This window comes from Sabethes cyaneus, chromosome 3 (assembly GCF_943734655.1).
Source record: "Sabethes cyaneus chromosome 3, idSabCyanKW18_F2, whole genome shotgun sequence".
Taxonomy (NCBI): Eukaryota; Metazoa; Arthropoda; class Insecta; order Diptera; family Culicidae; genus Sabethes; species Sabethes cyaneus.
Window position 1 is genome coordinate 126,129,522 of NC_071355.1, and position 22,124 is coordinate 126,151,645.

The window sequence follows — 22,124 nt, forward strand, 5'->3', positions numbered from 1 at the left end:
TTCCAAACTTAGCGAAAACGCTAATTCGCTAACCAGAGTTTAGCGCCGCTAACAAGCGATTTAGCGAATTAGCGAAATTTTGCCCAACGCGATCACTGCATATCATAAATATATCAAATTATGATATAATTTGATCAAGTTTGTTTCAAGATGAGTTACAAAAACCAGCATTCTGCCCTGCTTTATAACTAAAATGTAACAAACCGTGTTATAAGTAGCAAAAACAGATAGATTCTTGGTAATATATTTCATGTATCGTAAGTTTTGCTATCACATTTGTAACACACTTTTATAGAAATATCAACTGAAGGTACAATTCTGTAATAATTTTGTTAGAATCATCTCATCGAGTTCGCCCTTTCACAAATCCAGTAACTTGTATGACTGCTATCGTTCAAAACGCAAAAGAAATGCATCCCTTTACCCATTTGAACATTTCTCTCCCCTTGTAAGAAAGTGTCTCCCTCTTTTATCAACCATCCTGCGCTGATTCTTTTATGCCAAAAAACAAGTACTTGACAAACGACGTTTGATGAAGAACAGTCGAGAAGTTTCTGAACTATGGCGGAACATACATTCATACTCACGTTACTCGTCCCCCTACCTGTCGGTTCCTTCCCAGTTATCTCCCCTTTCTGTCACGTAGCTAATTAGGCATCGGTTTGCTGTATAATAATCCCTATAATGGAAACGCAACAAAGGTTTTTTTTCACCATATATTCCTCCTTGGTGGAACCTTCCTCTGTTCTCAAGTCGCATGCACAACTGTAATCGGTTTAAATGGAAGCGAAACGTAACCCCTTTTATTTATTTGGATCTCCTCCGCTCTTGTTAGGGATCCCCCCTTTTGTTAACATTCCAGTGCTGATTCCCTTACGTCAAGGAATGTATATGCCAAGTTTGATGATGAACCTTCCAGGCGTTTTGGAGTTATGGCCTCCCCCTGTTAGTGACCGCCTCCCTTCTTGTCAACCACCCAGTGCTGATTCCCTTATGTCAAGGAACATGTGTGCCAAGTTTGGTGGAGAAAGGTCAAGGCGTTCTGGAGTTATGGTGGAACATACAAACATACTCACGCTCACTTTTATATGCAAGTAAAGATGTTCGCCTCCCAGTTGGCCTCGAGGTACGATTCTGGCCTAATAAGCCAGTTATCGTATATTCGAATCTCGACTGGGAGAGGCTGTTAGAGTCAATAGGATCGTAGCAACTGGTCCTGCAATTGTCCTGTACTCTAACAGCTGGCTGGGAAGTCTGTCGTATAAAAACAGAAGGTCAAGTTTCGATAACGGAATGTAGCACCTGGGCTTTGCTTTGCTTTGCTAAAAATGTCCGTTAATCGTTCGATTGATAAAAGTAATCGAATAACAAGAAAATACTACAAAAACTATTTTTATGCCAACGTAAGAACCGATAACTCAATATTTAGTGAACGGGACATAACACTAATAGTTCTTACAAACGGATAGTTTACCTTTTCCAACAGTTGGACATCACCCCGTTGATGGGAAACATATTTCCCGAAACCGGTCGGTTTAAAAGGTAAACTATCCGTTTATAAGAACTATTAGTGTTATGTCCCGTTCACTAAATATTGAACAAGAAAATATTTAAATTATTTTTAATCGAATACTGTCATTAATCGAATAGTTTATAATGATTAATATAAATCATTTAACTATTAATAAAGATGTCCGTTTAATCGCTCAATTAATTCAACTAATCGAATAATAAAAGATATATTCGAATATTGTTTAATCGATACTACTAGCACGAATAGTTGAATTAATCGAATAGCAAAGACAATGTTCAATAGTTAATCGGTAATCGAATAATTCAAATTTTCGTTCATCAATATGCAAGGTTCTTACATACCTGACTAGATGGAAGTGATTCAGACAGCTGTCCTTGATTTAATGTAACCGCATATTGATGTAAATGTGCTGGTGACATAGATGCTGGTGCCTAGAGTTTATAAATTATTAACATCATATCTACGATTTGAAAGCTGATTAAAATTAATATTTATAGATCATTTTAACGTATTGACGAGGTATGCCAATATAGGGTAGGACAGGGCAAAGAGTGTCAGCTAAGTTCAACTGCCGGTACTCGCATAATATGTAGTTCCATTTGTGAAGTTTCCTATATAAATGAGACATGCGAGTAGCGACAGCCAAACTGTACTAGAATAAAATATATCAGTATTTTAATTCAATGCGCTATTCACATAATGTTTTACAATATTTTCAGTGATAAAAATTTTCATTCGCATATAAGACGTTTTTCGCTAACCAGTGATTCAACTGACAATGACAATGACAACTAGATCCTATACTTGTCTGTCTGTATAAAACGAAAGAAAAACATACACTGAATATCGCGCATTTGAAAGGATAAATTAAATGCTTGGATAAATATCTAAGCAATTGTGGAAATATCCCAAGTAACAATTTGGGTTTTATTACACTCTTATGATGGCATTTAAGACCAAAAATAGTCTTGAAGAGCACCATAAGAGTACAATAAAACTCACATTGTTGCTTGGGATTGAACATTAAAAATGTTTTTTACAGTGTGATACATATATATTCGAACAAAAATCATTTGATGCTTGCAACGGCATGTACAATTATTTCAATCAAATACCATGTGTGTATGTCGTCATGACTTAAGGTGAAATTAGTTGTCATCGATACTGCCAATTTCAGTTTTTTTTGTTTGAAACAAAAATTCCGTCTGTCTGTCTGCCTGTCTGCCTGTCTGCCTGTCTGCCTGTCTGCCTGTCTGCCTGTCTGCCTGTCTGCCTGTCTGCCTGTCTGCCTGTCTGCCTGTCTGCCTGTCTGCCTGTCTGCCTGTCTGCCTGTCTGCCTGTCTGCCTGTCTGCCTGTCTGCCTGTCTGCCTGTCTGCCTGTCTGCCTGTCTGCCTGTCTGCCTGTCTGCCTGTCTGCCTGTCTGCCTGTCTGCCTGTCTGCCTGTCTGCCTGTCTGCCTGTCTGCCTGTCTGCCTGTCTGCCTGTCTGCCTGTCTGCCTGTCTGCCTGTCTGCCTGTCTGCCTGTCTGCCTGTCTGCCTGTCTGCCTGTCTGCCTGTCTGCCTGTCTGCCTGTCTGCCTGTCTGCCTGTCTGCCTGTCTGCCTGTCTGCCTGTCTGCCTGTCTGCCTGTCTGCCTGTCTGCCTGTCTGCCTGTCTGCCTGTCTGCCTGTCTGCCTGTCTGCCTGTCTGTCTGTCTGTCTGTCTGTCTGTCTGTCTGTCTGTCTGTCTGTCTGTCTGTCTGTCTGTCTGTCTGTCTGTCTGTCTGTCTGTCTGTCTGTCTGTCTGTCTGTCTGTCTGTCTGTCTGTCTGTCTGTCTGTCTGTCTGTCTGTCTGTCTGTCTGTCTGTCTGTCTGTCTGTCTGTCTGTCTGTCTGTCTGTCTGTCTGTCTGTCTGTCTGTCTGTCTGTCTGTCTGTCTGTCTGTCTGTCTGTCTGTCTGTCTGTCTGTCTGTCTGTCTGTCTGTCTGTCTGTCTGTCTGTCTGTCTGTCTGTCTGTCTGTCTGTCTGTCTGTCTGTCTGTCTGTCTGTCTGTCTGTCTGTCTGTCTGTCTGTCTGTCTGTCTGTCTGTCTGTCTGTCTGTCTGTCTGTCTGTCTGTCTGTCTGTCTGTCTGTCTGTCTGTCTGTCTGTCTGTCTGTCTGTCTGTCTGTCTGTCTGTCTGTCTGTCTGTCTGTCTGTCTGTCTGTCTGTCTGTCTGTCTGTCTGTCTGTCTGTCTGTCTGTCTGTCTGTCTGTCTGTCTGTCTGTCTGTCTGTCTGGAGGGGGGCAGCTCCCATGCAAATGAAATACAAATTTCTTCATAACTCGAGAATTAATTAATCAAATGGAACCATATTCCTGATAGGCACCGAACGGAAATTGTTTCTAAAGCGAGCAAGCAACTTGAATTCATCGCAAAAATAGGCCGGGATTTCAAAGATCCTCATTGTTTGAAAGCTTTGCACTGCTCCCTTGTACGTCCTCTACTTGAAAACGCATGCGTGCTCTGGACTCCACACCAGCTTTCTTGGAACTTGCGAATCGAGCGTGTGCAGAGAAGATTTCTACGCCTGGCATTGAGGGACTTACCCTGGCGAGATTCAAATAACCTTCCGCCTTATCCGGATCGCTGTCGTCTGCTTGGACTGGATACCCTTGAACGGCGCCGCAAACTTCAACAGGTATTACTCGTGGCCAAAGTGCTGAATGGCGACATTGACTCGCCGAAGCTCCTGTCCATGATGAACTTCCGTGCATCGCAACGTGTATTAAGACCATCTTCCATGCTAGTAAACGATTTTCACCGCACAAACTTCGGTTTTTTCGAACCCGTAGCGTTTAGTGTGAGGTTATTCACTACTATTGAGCATCTGTTCGAGTTCGGCGAACCTTCGCACTTGTTTAAAAGCAAAATTACTAGGTCCAGTTCAATTTGATTGTTATGTTAGTTCATTAAGACAAATTTTGTCAGATGATATAAAATAAAAATAAATAAATAAAAATAAATATTTGGCATGTGGGTGTTTTTGAAGGCATGTATTTTTCTATGTTGATCCCTTACCTTTTAAGGAGGGGCTCCCATACAAATGAAATACACATTTCCTCATAACTCGAGAAGTAATCAAGCAAATGGAACCAAATTTGGCATGTGGAGGGTTTTGGTGGCAGGAATTTTTTTAATGATGGTTTGAGACCCCTCACCGCTGTGGTAGGGGGATAAGGACTCTCATACAAATAAAACAGAAATTTTTGCGTAAATCAAAAGCTAATCGAATCGACTCTTCCATAAAACATTAGTCAATAACAAGACCACAAAAACTATCTATAGTAACACTGGATCATTCAGGACGAGACGGCCGCGAGTGTTGCCGGTGACCCGCTGTCGGAAGCGCCGTCCACTGCGGGGAGCAGCCCCCCGCAGAGATCACCTCTATCTAGGTTTATTTATTTTCCTAGAGCTACTGACCCCTATTACTTTCCTTCAGTTGGGTCACCCCTGCGAAATGGTACTTTCTACGAAAGGATTTTCCGTGAAATGGTACATTCCGCGTAAGGTTTTTCGAGAAATGGTATTCTGCGAAACTCTACATTCCGCGTTATGGTCAACTGAGAATTGGTGTTCCGCAAAATGGAATTCGGCGAAATGGTTTGTAATGATGGCGAATATTTAAATGCTATCCGCTTTATTTTATCAGGCTAAGCAATGGGGGGAGTTGTTTTCGACTTTACTGTGAGGAAAATTCGAATATTAAAACACCCATTAACTCCCCAGAAACTTGCAAAACTCAAGATTGTGACAAAGGTTATCCGAGATTCACGATTTATGTACAACACAGTTTAATTTGTGCAATACGAAGTTTATCGGGTCAGGTAGTCTTAATATAAAAATGGATTTCTGTCTGTCTGTCGGGATGTTCCTTATAGAATCGAAAACTACTGAATTAATCGCGTGAAAATTTGCATGTAGAGGTTTTTGAGGCCGGGGAAGGTTCTTATGATACACAAAGAGGGGGGGGGCTCCCATACAAATGAAACACAAATTTCTGCATAACTCGAGAACTGATCAAGCAAATGGAACAAAATTTGGCATGTGGGTGTTTTTGATGACAAGAATTTTTTCTAAGGTAAATTGATACCCCTCCCCTCTTTAGAAGGAGAATTATGACTCCTCTCCTTTTTAAGAGGGGGGGGGGGGCTTCCATACAAATGAAATACAAATTTCCTCATAACTCGAGAACTAATCAATCAAATGGAACGATATTTGGCATGCGAAGGTTTTTGGAGGCAAGAGTTTTTTCTATAGTGAATATAAATGAAATACAAATTTCCTTGTAGCTCCAGAACTAATCAAGAAAATGGAACCAAACTTAGCATGTGAGTGTTTTTAAAGGCAATTTTTTTTTTCTATGGTGAATTGAGACCCCTCCCCTATTTAGGAGGGGAATTATATCTCCTCCTCCATCAATAGTTGGGGGGCTCCCATACAAATGAAATACAAATATCCTCATAACAATACAAATAATCCTCAATGTTTAAATGCTATCCGCTTTATTTTATCAGGCTAAGCAATGGGGGGAGTTGTTTTCTACTTTACTGTGAGGAAAATTTGTATATTAAAATACCCATGAACTCCCTAGAAACTTGCAAAACTCGAGATTGTGACGAAGGTCAACTGAGATTCACGATTTATGTACAACACAGTTTAATTTGTGGTAATACGAATTCTGTCGGGTCAGCTAGTAATAAATAAACTTCGAGACGGTGCTGCATGCAGCACTATTTTTCGTAACTTGAAACATCTCGGCATAAAAAGAAAATTTGCATACTGTTAGACTTAGAATCAACCAAATCCATGCTAGACGACTACGAGCTATAAATTATATCGATCGTGCATATTCGATCATCACTAGCTGATAAATACTCTCACAAAACACAAGAGAGCAGATCAGTAGCATCTAATGATAAGATGAGGTTCCAATAAACCAGTAGCTTCTGGATAGCCAATACGATAACACGTCCCCTTTTGTACACTCGTTCGGTAAATCTACTCGGAAAGGAATAAATGTCGGTTTTTCAATACAATCTACGTGGAAATTATATTCGTTGGTGATACATTCCTGTGGCAAATTTCGGAGTAAGATCGGTTCAATCGGTATTGATATTCATCTACACGCAGTGCTACAAGTGCGCGCTAAAGGGGACTTGTCTATCTTTGGAATCTTAGTGAACGCTAGTTCACTGTGGCATGCTGGTTTTGGCTATCCTTGGTGATCCTTGGTTGGCATCGGCTTATTCCCGGCTTACGAACCAAACCAACATTTAATGGTGCCGTGACCAGGATTCACGGCTGAGAAATCAGCCATTGTGTGTTCGATCTATTGGCTTGGGGACGCTCATAGAATTGCTGATACATCTACAAACTCAAACAATCGCCATCGTAAACTTCGTAAATATTTCACCTCTCAATGGCACTCAACGCTGCGCTGGTCACTCACGTATCCAGTTACTTCGGTACTAATTCTGATGCTTTCGAGAGAGTGAATGAAACTGCAACTTAGTAGTCTTCGCTACTAACTACCATTCCATACCGTTGCATCTGGAGGGAAACTTATACTGTTCATCAGCAAATTATGCGAAAAAACTGGTACACTTGGGGATCTTTCGGGACTTAAATTCATCATGCTGCTTAAATATTATTTCAAGACTTGTTATAGGTATGCCTCAGGTGAGTGCATGTCCTATGATTTTAATCAACTAGTTAGGTGCTACGTGGTATCTCTATTTACATTACATGTTCTACGGTATTTTGGAAACTTGGAGCTCGAGCGAAATGAGCACCAGCGTGCGTCGGCTTTGTTATTGAGGAGCATTATTGCATCAAACATCTAACACGCTTTTGCTGCGGCTACTTTCTTTCATGGTTGGAGAGATACAAAGGATAAAGGACTTCAGCTGAAAATTCTTAAAACACGCTGATATTGGATTCACTTGGTATATACACGTTTTGCTTTGATTGGAGAATAAATTACTAGCTGACCCGGCAAACTTCGTACTGCCACCAATTGAATGAAGTAAATTGTAATTTTTGGATGTACTCAAAGGGTAGGTTAAGTTTTGTACGCTTTTTGAGAAGTTTATCTTTTGAGGGTATGGTTAATTGACTACCTTCATAGAACGGCTGTCTCTTACAACTGTGCTAAACCATTAGTTAGAAATGACAATCTTTCCGAAATCGTAAATTTTTTTGCCATATATACGTTGACAACATGTGGAAAATGTTGATTTTTCAATTCCCAGTACCTTACAATTGTGCTATATACACTTAAAAAAAAGTACCGAGTTCGGTAAAATATCGTAAATTTTACCGAACTCTGAGCAGCAGAACGTTCGGTAAAATTTTTTTATGATGCCAAACATTACTAATGATCCGTAAACGTCGATTGGCACCATCGAATTTTACCGAACGTTCGGCTGCTCAGAGTTCGGTAAAAAATTTTAAGTGTGTATGTGTCAATTTATTTTTTGTAAAAGTAGACTCGGTGATGTTAAATAACACTTAATTCCGTCTACTGCAGTTAACCGTCGCCGAAATCTATTATTGTTTTGTTAAACGCCCTGAAACGTTTTCTTTTGCCTTTGTGCATTCGCCAATTCTAGATTTGAAATTTTGCATGTTGATTTTCACGCAAATTTTTGGTTTAATAACCAAATAATTTTTTGACACTTTCGAGCACATTTCCTCTATCGTAATCAGAGCTTTGTTGTGGTGTTAGCCGTAATTTTTGAATTTAAATTTGGTATGCATATGTATGTAAAGAGAATGTCAATATTCATTAGATCTTTAATTTAATTTGATTTGATTTGATTTGATTTGACCAATCGATTGGTAAGAATTTGTCTAATGAATTACACTATTGAATTTCAATAACTTAATCTCAAACAATCACGTTTGTTAGTATATTACACCAAACCGATAGGTTATATTGTTAATTTCATTTCTTACTCAAATATACGAAAATGCAAATAAATGTACGCTTTGTCTAAATCATTTTTTGTCATCTCTATTACTTTGGTAATTCAAAACAATTTGAAACAGAACCACAATTTTATGAGCCTTTTTGCACTTTTAAGAAGTCCAATTAGAATTGAAAAGGACAAAGAATACTTAACGTTATTTAAATACGATTTATTCTAATGGGTTACATATACTTTTAGCGCTAATTTATTCTAGCTAATATTCTTTTCAAATACAATTTTTAATTCAGTTTTTTAATACATAAAATAAATTCTTCACTTGACGGTCATGTAGCTTCATGTCTAATTTATTCAGTCATTGAAACATTTTTAAACATGCATTAGAAATGCAAACAACATAGAAAGTTTGCAGTTCTGGATAGTTTCATTAATTTGATAAATGATGTGAAAGAATTAGCTTTAGATTGTTAGGCTTTTTGATAAATTGAACCCACAACGCATTATACAATGTTTATTATTTTTTAAATTTGGTAGCCCATAAAACTGTCTAATCTAGCAACTCCTACCTCTACCTCCACGTGGTACCAGCTGGAATACGAGCAACCTTAGCGGAGATCGGGTAACCAACCCCGGTGGAAACTAAGGTCGTATACCAACAGGGAAGGAGGCACAGTGTGTCTCGACACTGCAAGATGGCAGCCCCATCACGAGACTCGGTAGCGTAAGCCCTAGTACGACTACCTATCTAAACAACAAAAAATTTACAACAAGAGTCAAGAAATATCTTCTCAGAATATTCGGCATGGACCAAGGCGACGAAATAAGGACATGGAATGGAGACTTGGTACCTGGAACTGCAGATCGCTAAATTTCGTTGGTGGCGACAGGGTGCTGCTCGACCAGCTAGAACCCCGAAAGTTTGGCATCGTGACACTGCAGGAGATCTGTCGCAAGGGCGAGAAGGTGTGGAGGATGCGTGGCGGCAGAGCCCGATTTTTCCAGAGTGGTGGAGCGACCAATGAACTGGGAACGGGCTTCGTAGTGTTGGGAAAAATGCAGGATCGCGTGGAATGGATTGGAAAGCGATCGACGAGAGGATGTGCGTGTTGAGGATAAAAGGCCGTTTCTTCAACTATACCATCATAAACGTGCATTGCCTACACGAAGGTAGACCCGACGACGATCAGAAAGGGTTCTATGCGCAGCTGGAGGCAACGTACGACAGCTGCTCATCACGGGACATCAAGATCGTCATCGTGGATATGAACGCCCAAATCGACAGGGAAGCAATGTATAGACCGGTGATCGGGCCCCATAGCCTGCACACCGACACGAACGATAACGGCCAGCGATGCATCAATTTTGTGGCTTCCCGAGGCTTGGTGATCAAAAGCACCTTCTTTCCTCACGAAGATATCCACAAGGCCACCTGGAGATCACCTGACCAACGAACCTCGAACCAAATCGACCATATTCTCATCGAGGGCCGGTTTTTCTTGAACATCACCAACGTACGGTCCCTGCGGAATGCGGATATTGACTCGGACCACTACCTAGTAGTAATACATGTGCGCTCAAAACTATCGACGGTTTATACCTCGCGACAAAAACGCCCTCCTCGGCAACTAGACAACTCGCGAACTGCCGAAAACTACGCGCACGTACTGGATGCAGCTCTGCCTTCTTCTGTGGAGCTAGATGCTTCGACCCTCGAAAACGGATCGAGTAGGATACGCTCGGCCGTCAACGAGGCCGCAACCGCGGTGGTAGGTGTGGAAACCCCGAGTGCACGAAATGATTGGTTTGACGGGGAATGCCAAGAATCGATAGAGAGGAAAAAAAGAGCTTGGGAAAACTATCTGAGCATATCCACGAGAGAGAATTTGGCCAAGTATCGACGAGCGAGGAATGAGTTGACCACGATCCTGAGAAGGAAAAAGCGCCAGAAGGAGGACAGAGATCGTGAGGAGCTTGAACAACTATTCCGGGCTAATGATACCCGCAAGTTTTACGAGAAGGTGAACCAAACTCGCAAGGCCCACACACCAAATCCTGACATGTGTAGGGACGAGGGAGGGAATCTTATCATAAACGAGCGCGAGGTGGTCGACAGGTGGTAGCAGTTCTTCGATGAACACCTCAACGGCGATACAGCAGCAGGAGACGCAATGGAAGTTAACCTCGGAGTACCTACAAACTACAACAGCGTACCGGCTCCCGATCTCAGAGATCCGACGAGAAATCGGTCTGCTGAAGAATAATAGAGCCGCCGGGAAGGACCGACTCCCGGCAGAACTCTTCAAAAATGGCCTAGAACCGCTAGTAACGGCACTTCACTGGCTGATTTCAAGGATTTGGGAAGAAGAGAAACTACCGGATGAGTAGATGGAAGGCGTAGTCTGTCCCATCTACAAAAAGGGCGACCGGCTAGACTGCTGTAACTACCGCGGCATTACGCTGGTCAACGCCGACTACAAGGTGCTCTCCCAGATTTTGTTGCGTCGTCTATCCCCAATAGCAAAAGAATTCGTAGGGCAGTATCAGGCGGGCTTTATGGGGGCCCGTGCTACTACGGATCAAATTTTTACTCTCCGACAAATCCTTCAGAAATGTCGAGAGTACAACGTGCCCACGCATCATATTTTCGTGGATTTCAGAGCAGCATATGATACCGTTGAACGCGAACAGCTCTGGCAGAAAATGCACGAGTACGGTTTTCCGAACAAACTGACGCGGCTGATCAAAGCTACTCTGGAACGAGTGATATGCTACGTGCGCGTTTCGGGGACACTCTCAAGCCCTTTCGAATCGTGCAGAGGGTTACGGCAAGGGGATGGACTGTCCTGTATGTTATTCAATATCGCTATTAAAGGTGTGATCCGGCGAGCGGGCATCGAAACGAGGGGAACGATCTTCAGTAAGAGTAGCCAATTCCTAGTCTTTGCAAACGACCTCGACATCATTACTAGAAACCGTGGGACGGCGGAGGTAATCTACGCCAGACTAAAAACGGAGGCTAGGAGGATAGGGTTACAAATTAATGCGTTGAAAACCAAATATTTGGTAGGAAGTAACGTTTGCCTCCCACGGACAGTGACTATTGACGGCGATGAACTGGAAGTGGTTGATAAATTCGTATATTTGGGATCTCTGGTCACCGCCGACAATAATACGAGTAAGGAGATTCAACGATTCAAGCTTCCATTCAAGCTGGAAATCTAGCCTACTTTTCCCTTCGCAAGACGTTTCGACCAAGGAGCATACGCCGCCGCACAAAGCTGATGATGTACAAAACGCTAATCAGACCGGTAGTCCTCTACGGACTTGAGACAGTAACTTTACTTACGGAAGACATACGTGCACTTGCCGTTTTTGAACGAAAGGTGTTGCGGACTATTTTTGGCGGAGTACAGACGGAAAGCGGAGACTGGCGGAGACGTATGAATCACAAGTTAAAGGCACTGCTTGGAGAGATTCCCATCGTACACCTGGCGAAAGTTGGGAGACTACGGTGGGCCGGCCACGTCGCAAGGATGCCGGACGACTGTGTAGTGAAATCCGTTCTCTTCAAGAACCCCACCGGCACCAGGAATACAGGGGCTCATCGTGCTAGATAGCTCGACCAGGTTGAAGCCGACTTGCGTGTGTATAGACGCGCAACAAATTGGTGACGAGTAGCCCAGGACCGAGTACAATGGAGAGGAATGCTTGATACGGCAAGAGCCACCCCGGCTCTCGGCTGAATAAGTAAGTAAGTAAAGTAAAAGTAAAAGTTTATTTGCAAGCATAAAGATTCTGTTTGAATATTTGTATATTGCATATCACATTAACGGTCAACTACAGCAGATGGAATTAGGCGTTATCTAAAGCTATCGAGTTTACTTTTACAAAAAATAAATTAACAGCCAGCTTAACTGTTGAGTGCTATAAATTGAAAAATCAACATTTTCCACATGTTTCGAATGAATATTTGGCAATGAGTTTTAGAATTCTGGAATGATTACCATTTCTAACTAACGGTTTAACACAGTTGTAACGAACAGAAGTTCTGTGAAAATCCGGCACAATTGACCATTCAATCAAAGTTACCCTCATTAACATGTTTGTTAGCCCAGCAACGACGCTGCTTTATATTAAATTTGTGCATTTGTGCAGTAATTGCTTTCGACCAGGTCATTGGGAACGCGATTGCAAATTAAAATACAGCTGTAGGACATGTGGGCGAAAACTTCATTCTCTGATTCATCCTGGGTTTTCGCTCAGTAACTCAGCTGAGAATAGCATTGAGAACATGGCCGCTTTAACCCATTTCCTCCCAGCGTTGCGAAAACGCAACGCACTTTCACTCGATTATAGAGAAGCCCCGGTTTAAGATATCAACTTAGACCCTGACAAACAAAGATAGATTGGAAAAAAATCTAATCGACCAGTTTTTATTCAAAGGTCAGATGTTACATGTAACATAATTACAGCTGTGACAAAACAATAGGTTTTGCTATTTTTCAGACAGTCGAAATGGTTAAGGAAAAATGCTCATAAAACTTGATTTTGTCTGTATTAACGCCTGACCTATTAATCAGTGTTAGTAAGAATCGGTTGCTTGCCAAAAAATAGTTTGTTTCATAATTTTGATTATTTTTATAATTTTAAGATAGGTTTTAAGCTTTGCGTTGCGAAAACGATATTCAAAATTTGCAACGGGAACGTTTGTTTTCGTTTGTTCGCTGCGGTGTTTCATTTGATGTCGTTGCTTTTTAGTAAACAAATGAATGTAAATCTTAACTTTCGCTTGTTCCAAATATCCCGGAAACATTGTAAAAGTTGACATACAATTCGCAGCTTCAAACACTCATGGCAGATGGAGCAGCCGTTGTGATTAGAGCGTAATAAAATCGTTAAAGTAACTTTGCCTCCGGAATATTTGGAGGAATTGTGTGACAGCAACGACAGTTTCATGGATCCAATTTTAATGTTACAACCATTTCGGAACGTGTTGGTAGGCATTTAATCATCTGCGATGCCGTGCATTTTGCACACAAACTGCTTAGGGGAATTGTGGGTATATTTAACCAGGGGAGTAAAATGAACAAGCAGCCAAATTCCCAGTAAATAGATTAAAATCTGTTCCACATCAATAGGTATCTTCTCTTAGAAGTATTTCAAGCTGTTTGAGACAATATGTGGTGATCATAAGCTTTCCAATGTGAAAAAAATTGAAAAAGTAAAAAATTTTTGCTGAAATCTGACGCCGATGGTAATTTCCACTATTAGTAAGGTAGATGCTCCAGTAATGGAGGGATTATGACAGAAGATAGTATTCAAACACAATAAGACTGCTTGATTTACCAGTTTCCAATTGAACTATATGATAATATGATGCACCATAATGCTGGCTTTAAATGCGTACCAAAATTATACCATTCAGTTGGTTAATATATCTAAAATAATACTTTTCCTGACATTAGTCTGTGCTCCTGAAGTAGTGGTAATGTTCCTCTGATAGTGGAAAATTTGCCTATAATAGTGGAATTTTATTTACCGCCCTTAGTAACGCTTGCAGTGAGCATGGCAGCAGGTAGATAACAACGTAGGCTTGTTAAACTGCTATGGTTTGTTACAAATTTCTTAAGTAATTGCACCGTTCTGGTCTACTCAAGAGGAATTTGTAATTTTTGCACCAACATCCTAAATTTTAACAATGTACCTTGGATAAAACTGTTAACAAATATATATTTAACAATCGAAAATTGATATTCTATCGAAATCATTCTAAAATCCGCCAAAATTATGAAACGTTTCGAGTTTCCAGTATTACTGGTACACCCACAATCACTGGTACATCTACCCTTCTTTTTTTTCCATGTTGGGTATTTTTATCACTGCGACCATTTGTTTGATCTATTGTGATATATTCCCCGTTTTATTATAGCTATGTTGTCAAGATGACGCACCACTAGCAGAAGTGATTGTCATTGTTTGACTAATAGCATTTGTCCAGCCCGGTGATGCACTTCGGATGAAGTGCTCTACTGCGCTGGGAGTTGTTCTCCAAATATCAGAGGGTTCTAACAGCCCTCTTTCGAAGAACCTTAATCTTTTATTGAGAATTGCCGGACATCGGCATAACAGGTGTTCCGAGTCTACCCTTCGAATGTGACGCTTTCGAAAAAAAGGAATTTTGCACTGGGATTTTTTTTGCTGGTCTCCAACCCAAAAGTTACGATATATAGGGTAAGGAACGAGTTAAGCAGTGTCACCTATTTTAATCAGTTGAACATAAATGAGCCGAAAATGCACTTTTTTATTCACATTTTCAAAATCTTTTGATAGGATCATCTTCACAAATCACTTAACCATACATTTGATTCACACAAACACAATTTATTGGGTTTCCGACAAGAAATATGATGAATTAAAAATTGTTGTCCAAAAACGCACATTTTTCAGCTGCTGAAGGCAATCGCCACCTCGCTACTAACGAATCCATCACATTTTTCAGCACTGATTACAATCACTCTAAAAGTCAAGCACTCAATTGTCACATACCATATTATTCACTCTCTTTTTGCCTTTCTACTATATAAATATATAGTATAAAGGTATAGAAATCACTTGGAAAATCGGAAATGGAAAAAAGGTCCTGCGGGCCGAATGTCATATACCATTCGACTCAGTTTCGAAAACTAAGCATTTTCTGTGTGTGTGTGTGTGTGTGTGTGTGTGTGTGTGTGTGTGTGTGTGTGTGTGTGTGTGTGTGTGTGTGTGTGTGTGTGTGAGTGTGTGTATGTGTGTGTGTATGTAACGCTTTTAATCTCACTCACTTTTCTCGGAGATGGCTGGACCGATTTTAATGTTCTTAGTGTCAAATGAAAGGTCTAGGTGTCCCATAGGTCGCTATTGAATTTCATACTGATCGGACTTTTAGTTCAAAAGTTATGTATAAAAATACGAAAAATATGGGACTTCATTATCTCATAGATCCCTTAACCGGTTTGAAAAAAATTGATTGCATATGAAAGAGGAGCCTTGCAAACCCTTAACTTCCAAATTTCATGACGATTGGATTTGTAGTTTGAAAGTTACATAAAGAAATGTGAAAAAATAGTATTTAAAACATATTTTTGCAACATATAACCATCAATTCAATGAAAAACATCACACATTTTATTATTATTTGAAAATTACTGCTGAGATCTATCAAACGAAACCGAGTTATTGAAAATCGGACGGTTCATTCAAAAGTTATTCAAACTTTAACACTTAAGCACCGTATATTAAACCGTTAAAACGTGTGAAATCAAAACATATCAATCAAATGTTGATTGTATTCAATGTGTGTGATGTATGTGTGTATATATGTATGTATGTATGTATTTATGTAAGTATGTATGTATGCATGTATGTATGTATGTGTGTATGTATGTATGTATGTATGTATGTAGGTATGTATGTATGTATGTAGGTATGTATGTATGTATGTATGTATATATGTATGTATGTATGTATGTATGTATGTATGTATGTATGTATGTATGTATGTATGTATGTATGTATGTATGTATGTATGTATGTATGTATGTATGTATGTATGTATGTATGTATGTATGTATGTATGTATGTATGTATGTATGTATGTATGTATGTATGTATGTATGTATGTATGTATGTAGGTGTGTATGTACGTGTGTATGTGATGACAATTTGCAATTTTTAAATTTGCATTGAAATTCAAGAAAAGTGAGAATTATGTCAATTGTCTGAAGTTATTGAAGCCTCTTAGTGGAATACGAACTCTGAAATTAAAGAAAAGAATAAACTTTTACCGACTAAATTCCACTATTTAATATTAATTCGCGACAGATACGTATATGCTTCGAAATAAGACACTGATGAAGCCTGCACGTCGTAGGTGAACTACGTATCTGTTGCAAATAAATATTAAATAGTGGGATTCAATCGAAAAGTTTTTTCTTTTCTTTGATTTCAGAACTCAATTGTCATTTTCTTCACTTGCTGTTGCTCACAATTGTACAAGAAAAGCAAAAAGCGAAGAAAAGCAGTTAATTTAAGCATGTAGGTATAGTGGTGATAGGATTAAAAATACTAGTAAGTTGATTTTTCCAAATAAATTTATACAAATTTCATACAAATTTTACGCATTAATAGATGCTCTTTTCAATCCATAGATACTAGAGCTTAGAAATGTTATATGAAAAATTGGAAGTAAACGTTGCACGGTAGTAACTTTGTAAGATTTGTTTTCGTTAGTGACATTTTGAAGGACAGATGTCTTATGTCCTGTATCATGTTTTAATAAATAAATCAAAAATGACAAGCACTGGAAATCATATCGATCATATTTCCCATTCTCAAGCATGTTTATGGCGCAGCTTTTGCACTATTGTTCGACCTCATCTTGTTTTCCTAACCTTCTAACATTGTAAAAACGATGCGATCATGCTAATCAAGTCTATCTTTTCATGAAAGTACATTCAAAAGAAGCTTAAGTTTTGATTTTCAAGCAAGAATTATTATCTGAAAGAGCGCCAGCTAAGAAAAAGTTCAATTTCTCTTTTTCATATCTAATGCTCTATTCATTTATTTTTTCTATTTCAGATATATTGCAAAATTGAAGCCAAGTAAACTAATAGTAAAATTTTGAGATTAATTATTTTGTTGTCGATATCCTTTTTCTTCAAAAGCGAAGTATAATAATAATTTTTCTGAACTATTGTTTTTCAAAGATGCAAACTTTTGAACGCATGGCATTAATATCAAAATTTCAAAAAATCTGCTATGAACACATATTTAATATTGTCAATTCAAAACAAGTTTCGTATGTGGCTCTGAAGCCCGAAAGTTAAGGCCGACCGATTATAAAACTAAATAAGGTGTTCATCAAGTAATATAAATGACGCTTACAAGTATTTGCGCACCCAAGGAAAGAAAATATAATTGTTCTACGCAATACGTTATTTCACTGGCAAAAAAGGATTTTGAGGAATACGGAACGGATATGTAAAAAAATAGTCAAGTTAATTATAGATGTTCCTGAGAAATTAAATAATGATTATTGTGGCAGTAGAAAGGCTACGTCACGCCGCTAGGTGGATTAATTCGGGTTTTTCTATTATCTAAGGCTTTGTCACTAGCCGAAAGTTTTATTATTTTCTAACAAAACTGAAAACAAATTCTGAATTGACGGAATCTGTTCACCAGTAGCAGCTGCTGCAGCACAACTGATGAACTATCGTGTTGCCAAGACACTGTTTCGGTTCTGAAAATAAGAATTTAAGTTTGAAATTAACTGAAACCTCCTATGGTGAAAACGTGGTTCAATACTTTCAAGAGAAATGTATGTTCATAATTAATTTTTCTTTATTAAAAACAACACAAAAGACAGCTTTTTCAATAATTTTCGAAGATTTTCTCAGTGATTTAATAAAGCAACGATGTGTTTCAATGTTGTTTGCTTTGACAACACTGTTCTGAGTCGGATCGTTTGTACTGCTATGTTTACCTCTTTTGTTTTCGCACCATCCTTATGAACAGCGAGTGAGACGTCAAACTCGCAGTTTCCCATAAGAACACTAGAGAATAAAAGAGACGACGAATACCGTTTGCCGAACGGTGCGGTGAATGTATGCCCCGATAAACAATTTAGACAGATGGCATTTTACGCATCTATGCCGATACGCTATGCCGATTACGCATCAGATGCCGATTAGTAGGTCGCGGATAGGAACGCAAACTTACTGAATAGGGGGAAAAGTTCGAGGGATTTTTAAAGGGGCGTAAAAAAATTCAGATTTCAGGATTGCTTAAAAAAGCACCTTGCGGGTGAAAATAGGTTCGGTCTGTTCAAAATTAGTTCCACCGCTCCAACTTTTAAACCGAAAAATCAAAAGTTTAGCTCAACAATAGTGTCTTCCAATGGTAACAGCTTGATAGCAAGATGAAAGATGATGAAGAGATGATGAAAGATAGCAAGAAGATTGGTATGCTGATATCCCCCACTTAGTCAACCCATCGCTTGTAATAAGGTAAAACAATCAGTGACCCGCTTAGACTGCTTAAAACTAGTTCTTTACCCTACCATAAAACATAACATTTAACCCATTTCCTCCCAGCGTTGCGAAAATGCATCGCACTTTCATTCGTTTCTAGAGAAGGCCCGGTTGAAGATATCAACTTGGACCCTGAGAAACAAAGAAAGATTGGAAAAAAATCTAATCGCCCTGTTTTTGCTCAAAGGTCAGATGTTTCATGTAACATAATTACAGCTGTGACAAAACAACAGGTTTTGCTATTTTTCAGACAGTTAAGGAAAAATGCTCATAAAACTCGATTTTACCTCTATTAACGCCTGACCTATCAATCAGTGTTAGTAAGAATGGGTTGCTTGCCAAAAAAAACTTTGTTTCATAATTTTGATTATTTTTGTAATTTTAAGATAGGTTTGAAGCTTTGCGTTGCGAAAACGCAACGCTAGGAAGTAACGATATTCAAAATTTGTAATGGGAACATTTGTTTTCGTTCGTTCGCTACGGTGTTTCATTTGATGTCGTTGCTTTTTAGTAAACAAATGAATGTAAATCTTATCTTTCGCTTATTTAACATATCCCGGAAACATTATAAAAGTTTACATAACATAGAATTTGCAGCTTCAAACACTGATGGCAGATGGAGAAGCCGTTGTGGTAAGAGCGTAATAAAATTGTTAAAGTACCTCTGCCTCTGGAATATCTGCAGGAATGGAGTGATGGCAACGACAGTTTCATGGAGAATTTTCCTGAAAGTTTCAACTTTCTATCCCTGCTGGGAAAAGTTTGGGGCTTAATGGGTTAATACTCTTACTCCCCAAGTAACAATTTGAGTTTTATTACACCCTTATGATGGAATTTAAGTACAAAATTGGTCATGAAGACCGCCATAAGAGTACAGTAAAACTCACATTGTTGCTTGGGTCGTTCATTTAATCTTTATTTATACTCAAAATCCCAAAAAATCCTTAGTTTGATTTAACGGTAAAAAAGTATGAAGTATTTATATGCAGGATATTTATACACTGTAAAAAATTATTTTTGGTGAAAATAAAAAAAAACCTAAAATTTTCAGAATATCATAACTTATTTGCCCTGCATTGGCCCATCATGAAACTTTCAGGAGCAGTAGTGTATATTGTTACCTTCAACATGTCAAAAAATATTTTTTCATCAAAAATGCGCTTTTTTAGATATTTAACTTTTTAGTTTTATTTTCTTTTTTTTAAGCATTAGCATTAGCATATGTGGCTGCACACATCGTAGGTGGCTATATAATCGCATTATATACCTGGCTACGTCCGACGGGAAACCTACGGGAGTTTTATTTTCTTTTTTTTAATAACAAAAAAAAATATTGTGCATATTTTGTTGTCTCGTTGCATGATCATCAACATCGATAAAAAAAAAAGAATGCTATGCTTCTGTTTGTCAATCATATAGTTTCACAACGTATAAATTCCGAAAATATACTAGAAAACCTTAACTTCTATGCACCGGTGCGTTCGTTAAGAACACGTGTAAGGTGTATAACAGTTTTCTTGAGAACACTGTTTATTCGGATACATATTGATTGGAGCTTTCATTATCGTCACTGGTTTAGACGCCACCTTGCGGGCGGCAGGGGAGTTGCTATGTACGCGAAGCTTTTATCAATTTTACGAGTTCCATGCGGATCTCATTTAACTTCTCCGATGCACAAGTAGTGGGATTAAAGGGAGGTAAAAAGTGCCAGAATGCAAAATTGATCTTCATTCCGCACAGACAATAGACCCTTAACTTCATCGGGAGGAGCGAGAGATAAACGCATTTGATATTGGATGAAATGAGAGGGGATCGAGTTTTCATAGCATCCAATACTTATTGCCGGTATTGTTTGAAGCGATCGAACAAATCAGATCAAAATGTGATCTGTCGTTGTTTCAGGCATTATTCGGGTGATTATCGTCAACCAGGCCACAAGTACACCAGGCCAATCAGATTTCCCGCGCACCTAGTCAAGGCCATTAGAGTGCTAGAGTATTCATTTGAACCGAAGTTAGTAGGCCAATGTGCCTACCGCGTGTTAACAATTAAGCTAAAAATGTGAGTTAGGCCACTAAATGTCGTGCAAAATTGATTAATTAGTTACTAAAACTATCGATTTTTTTAATAGCTAGTTATACGCTAAAGCAGGCTTACAATAAACACGGTCATTTGCCGACGATTATTTATTGATACCTACTAAGTTACGAGATTGAAACCCTCATAACAACCGGTAGAGGGATGCCGGGATTGTTGTCGCGTTTAGTTCATTACCATAAACGAATTAGAAGATATAGTACTGTAAGCCCAGAGGAAACTAATAACAAACAGGTTCTTCTGGACATCGCAAGTGGTCTTGCTAGTCGGCATTTTGGAATTAATTTAAATGAGGTTGGAATTCACGTTCCGGTTATGAGTGTTCAATCAGTAGCTGCACAAAGCTCAATGACCTCGTCAGATGGTTTACCTAACTGTGGACCATCCGTGCCAAGTCAGATTTCTCACTCAGAGACTTCGGCAGCAAATGTATCACCTTCAACATCCTCAAGACTAAGAAATCAGTTACCGTCAACTACAAATGCTACTACGGAGCATATGGATGGAGCCACCATTCAACGTTCATTGTCCAGAGTAAATGGGATAAATGACTTCACTCAGACAATTAGACGTAATCCGGAAATGGATCAGTTAGCCCAAGATTTCTTTCAGGGACTGGTTATTCGCGAACAGAGACCGGTTGGGAATCCGATAGCCACAAGTGAAGCGAGTTGGACCCAAACGCTTCCTTTACAGCTCCCCGGAGGTGGACCCACGTTCACCCAAAATACAATGTCAGCAAATTTAGTGCAGAATTCACAGCCAAATAATGAGTTGGCACAACGTGAACAAAATCCACCGAGCGAAACACGCTTACCGATTGACCGATCAGCTACGGAATACGTACATATGTCTGAAATTGAAAATTATATTAAAAGGTATCTCGCAAATATGTTACGTCAGGGTTCATTTGTTAATCGCATACTGAATGATAGAGGAGGTGACAGCTTAGCTGATCAAATGGCGAACGTTCATTTACGGAACAGCAACGCAGCGAGCGAAACTAATGGTAGAGAAAACGGTGCGGTAAGAATAATTCCTGTTGTTCCTCTTTCGCTAAATACTGGAAACAACCTTGATAATGCAGAGGAGAGAGGCACCGCTCCGTCGACAAGTTTTCACACCTTGGTGTCACCATTCCCGCCAGCAAGGCCTTCAGTTACGCCCAACCCTAGCGGAACCTTTGCTACACGAGAAGTTCCAGTAAACCAAAGTGAGAATCCTCGTGAAATACCTGGAACTGGGACGCTTCAAAACGGATCAGCTTCGAGAAGAGAGCCAGTAGGTGTGCCCTGGTTTCCCCAGCCTCGTTATGTGCCACCAAATGCGTTTGACTTTCAGTATGGAGCAGGTAATCAATATTCCACTCCAGGTCGTCGTTTGCCTCACCAACAATGCAACATAATCGAGAAATGGCCAAAATTTAATGGAGATGCCAACTTGGTACCGGTAGTGGATTTTCTGAGGCAAATAGATTT

The 22,124-nt window shown here is 39.5% G+C and overlaps 1 protein-coding gene across 4 annotated transcripts in view; it reads right to left on the reverse strand.

Moving 5' to 3' along the window:
- The window catches only part of LOC128741441 (liprin-alpha-1), a 1,114,069-nt gene that overhangs the window by 432,930 nt on the left and 659,015 nt on the right, over nt 1-22,124 (reverse strand). For 3 of the 4 annotated variants that reach the window (XM_053837258.1, XM_053837257.1, XM_053837260.1), the window contains exon 12: nt 1,876-1,965. The exons of the other annotated variant lie outside the window; for it this stretch is intronic. In XM_053837258.1, coding sequence (XP_053693233.1) covers nt 1,876-1,965 — 90 coding nt within the window. The remainder of the gene's footprint in view (nt 1-1,875; nt 1,966-22,124) is intronic. 4 annotated transcript variants of the gene reach the window in all.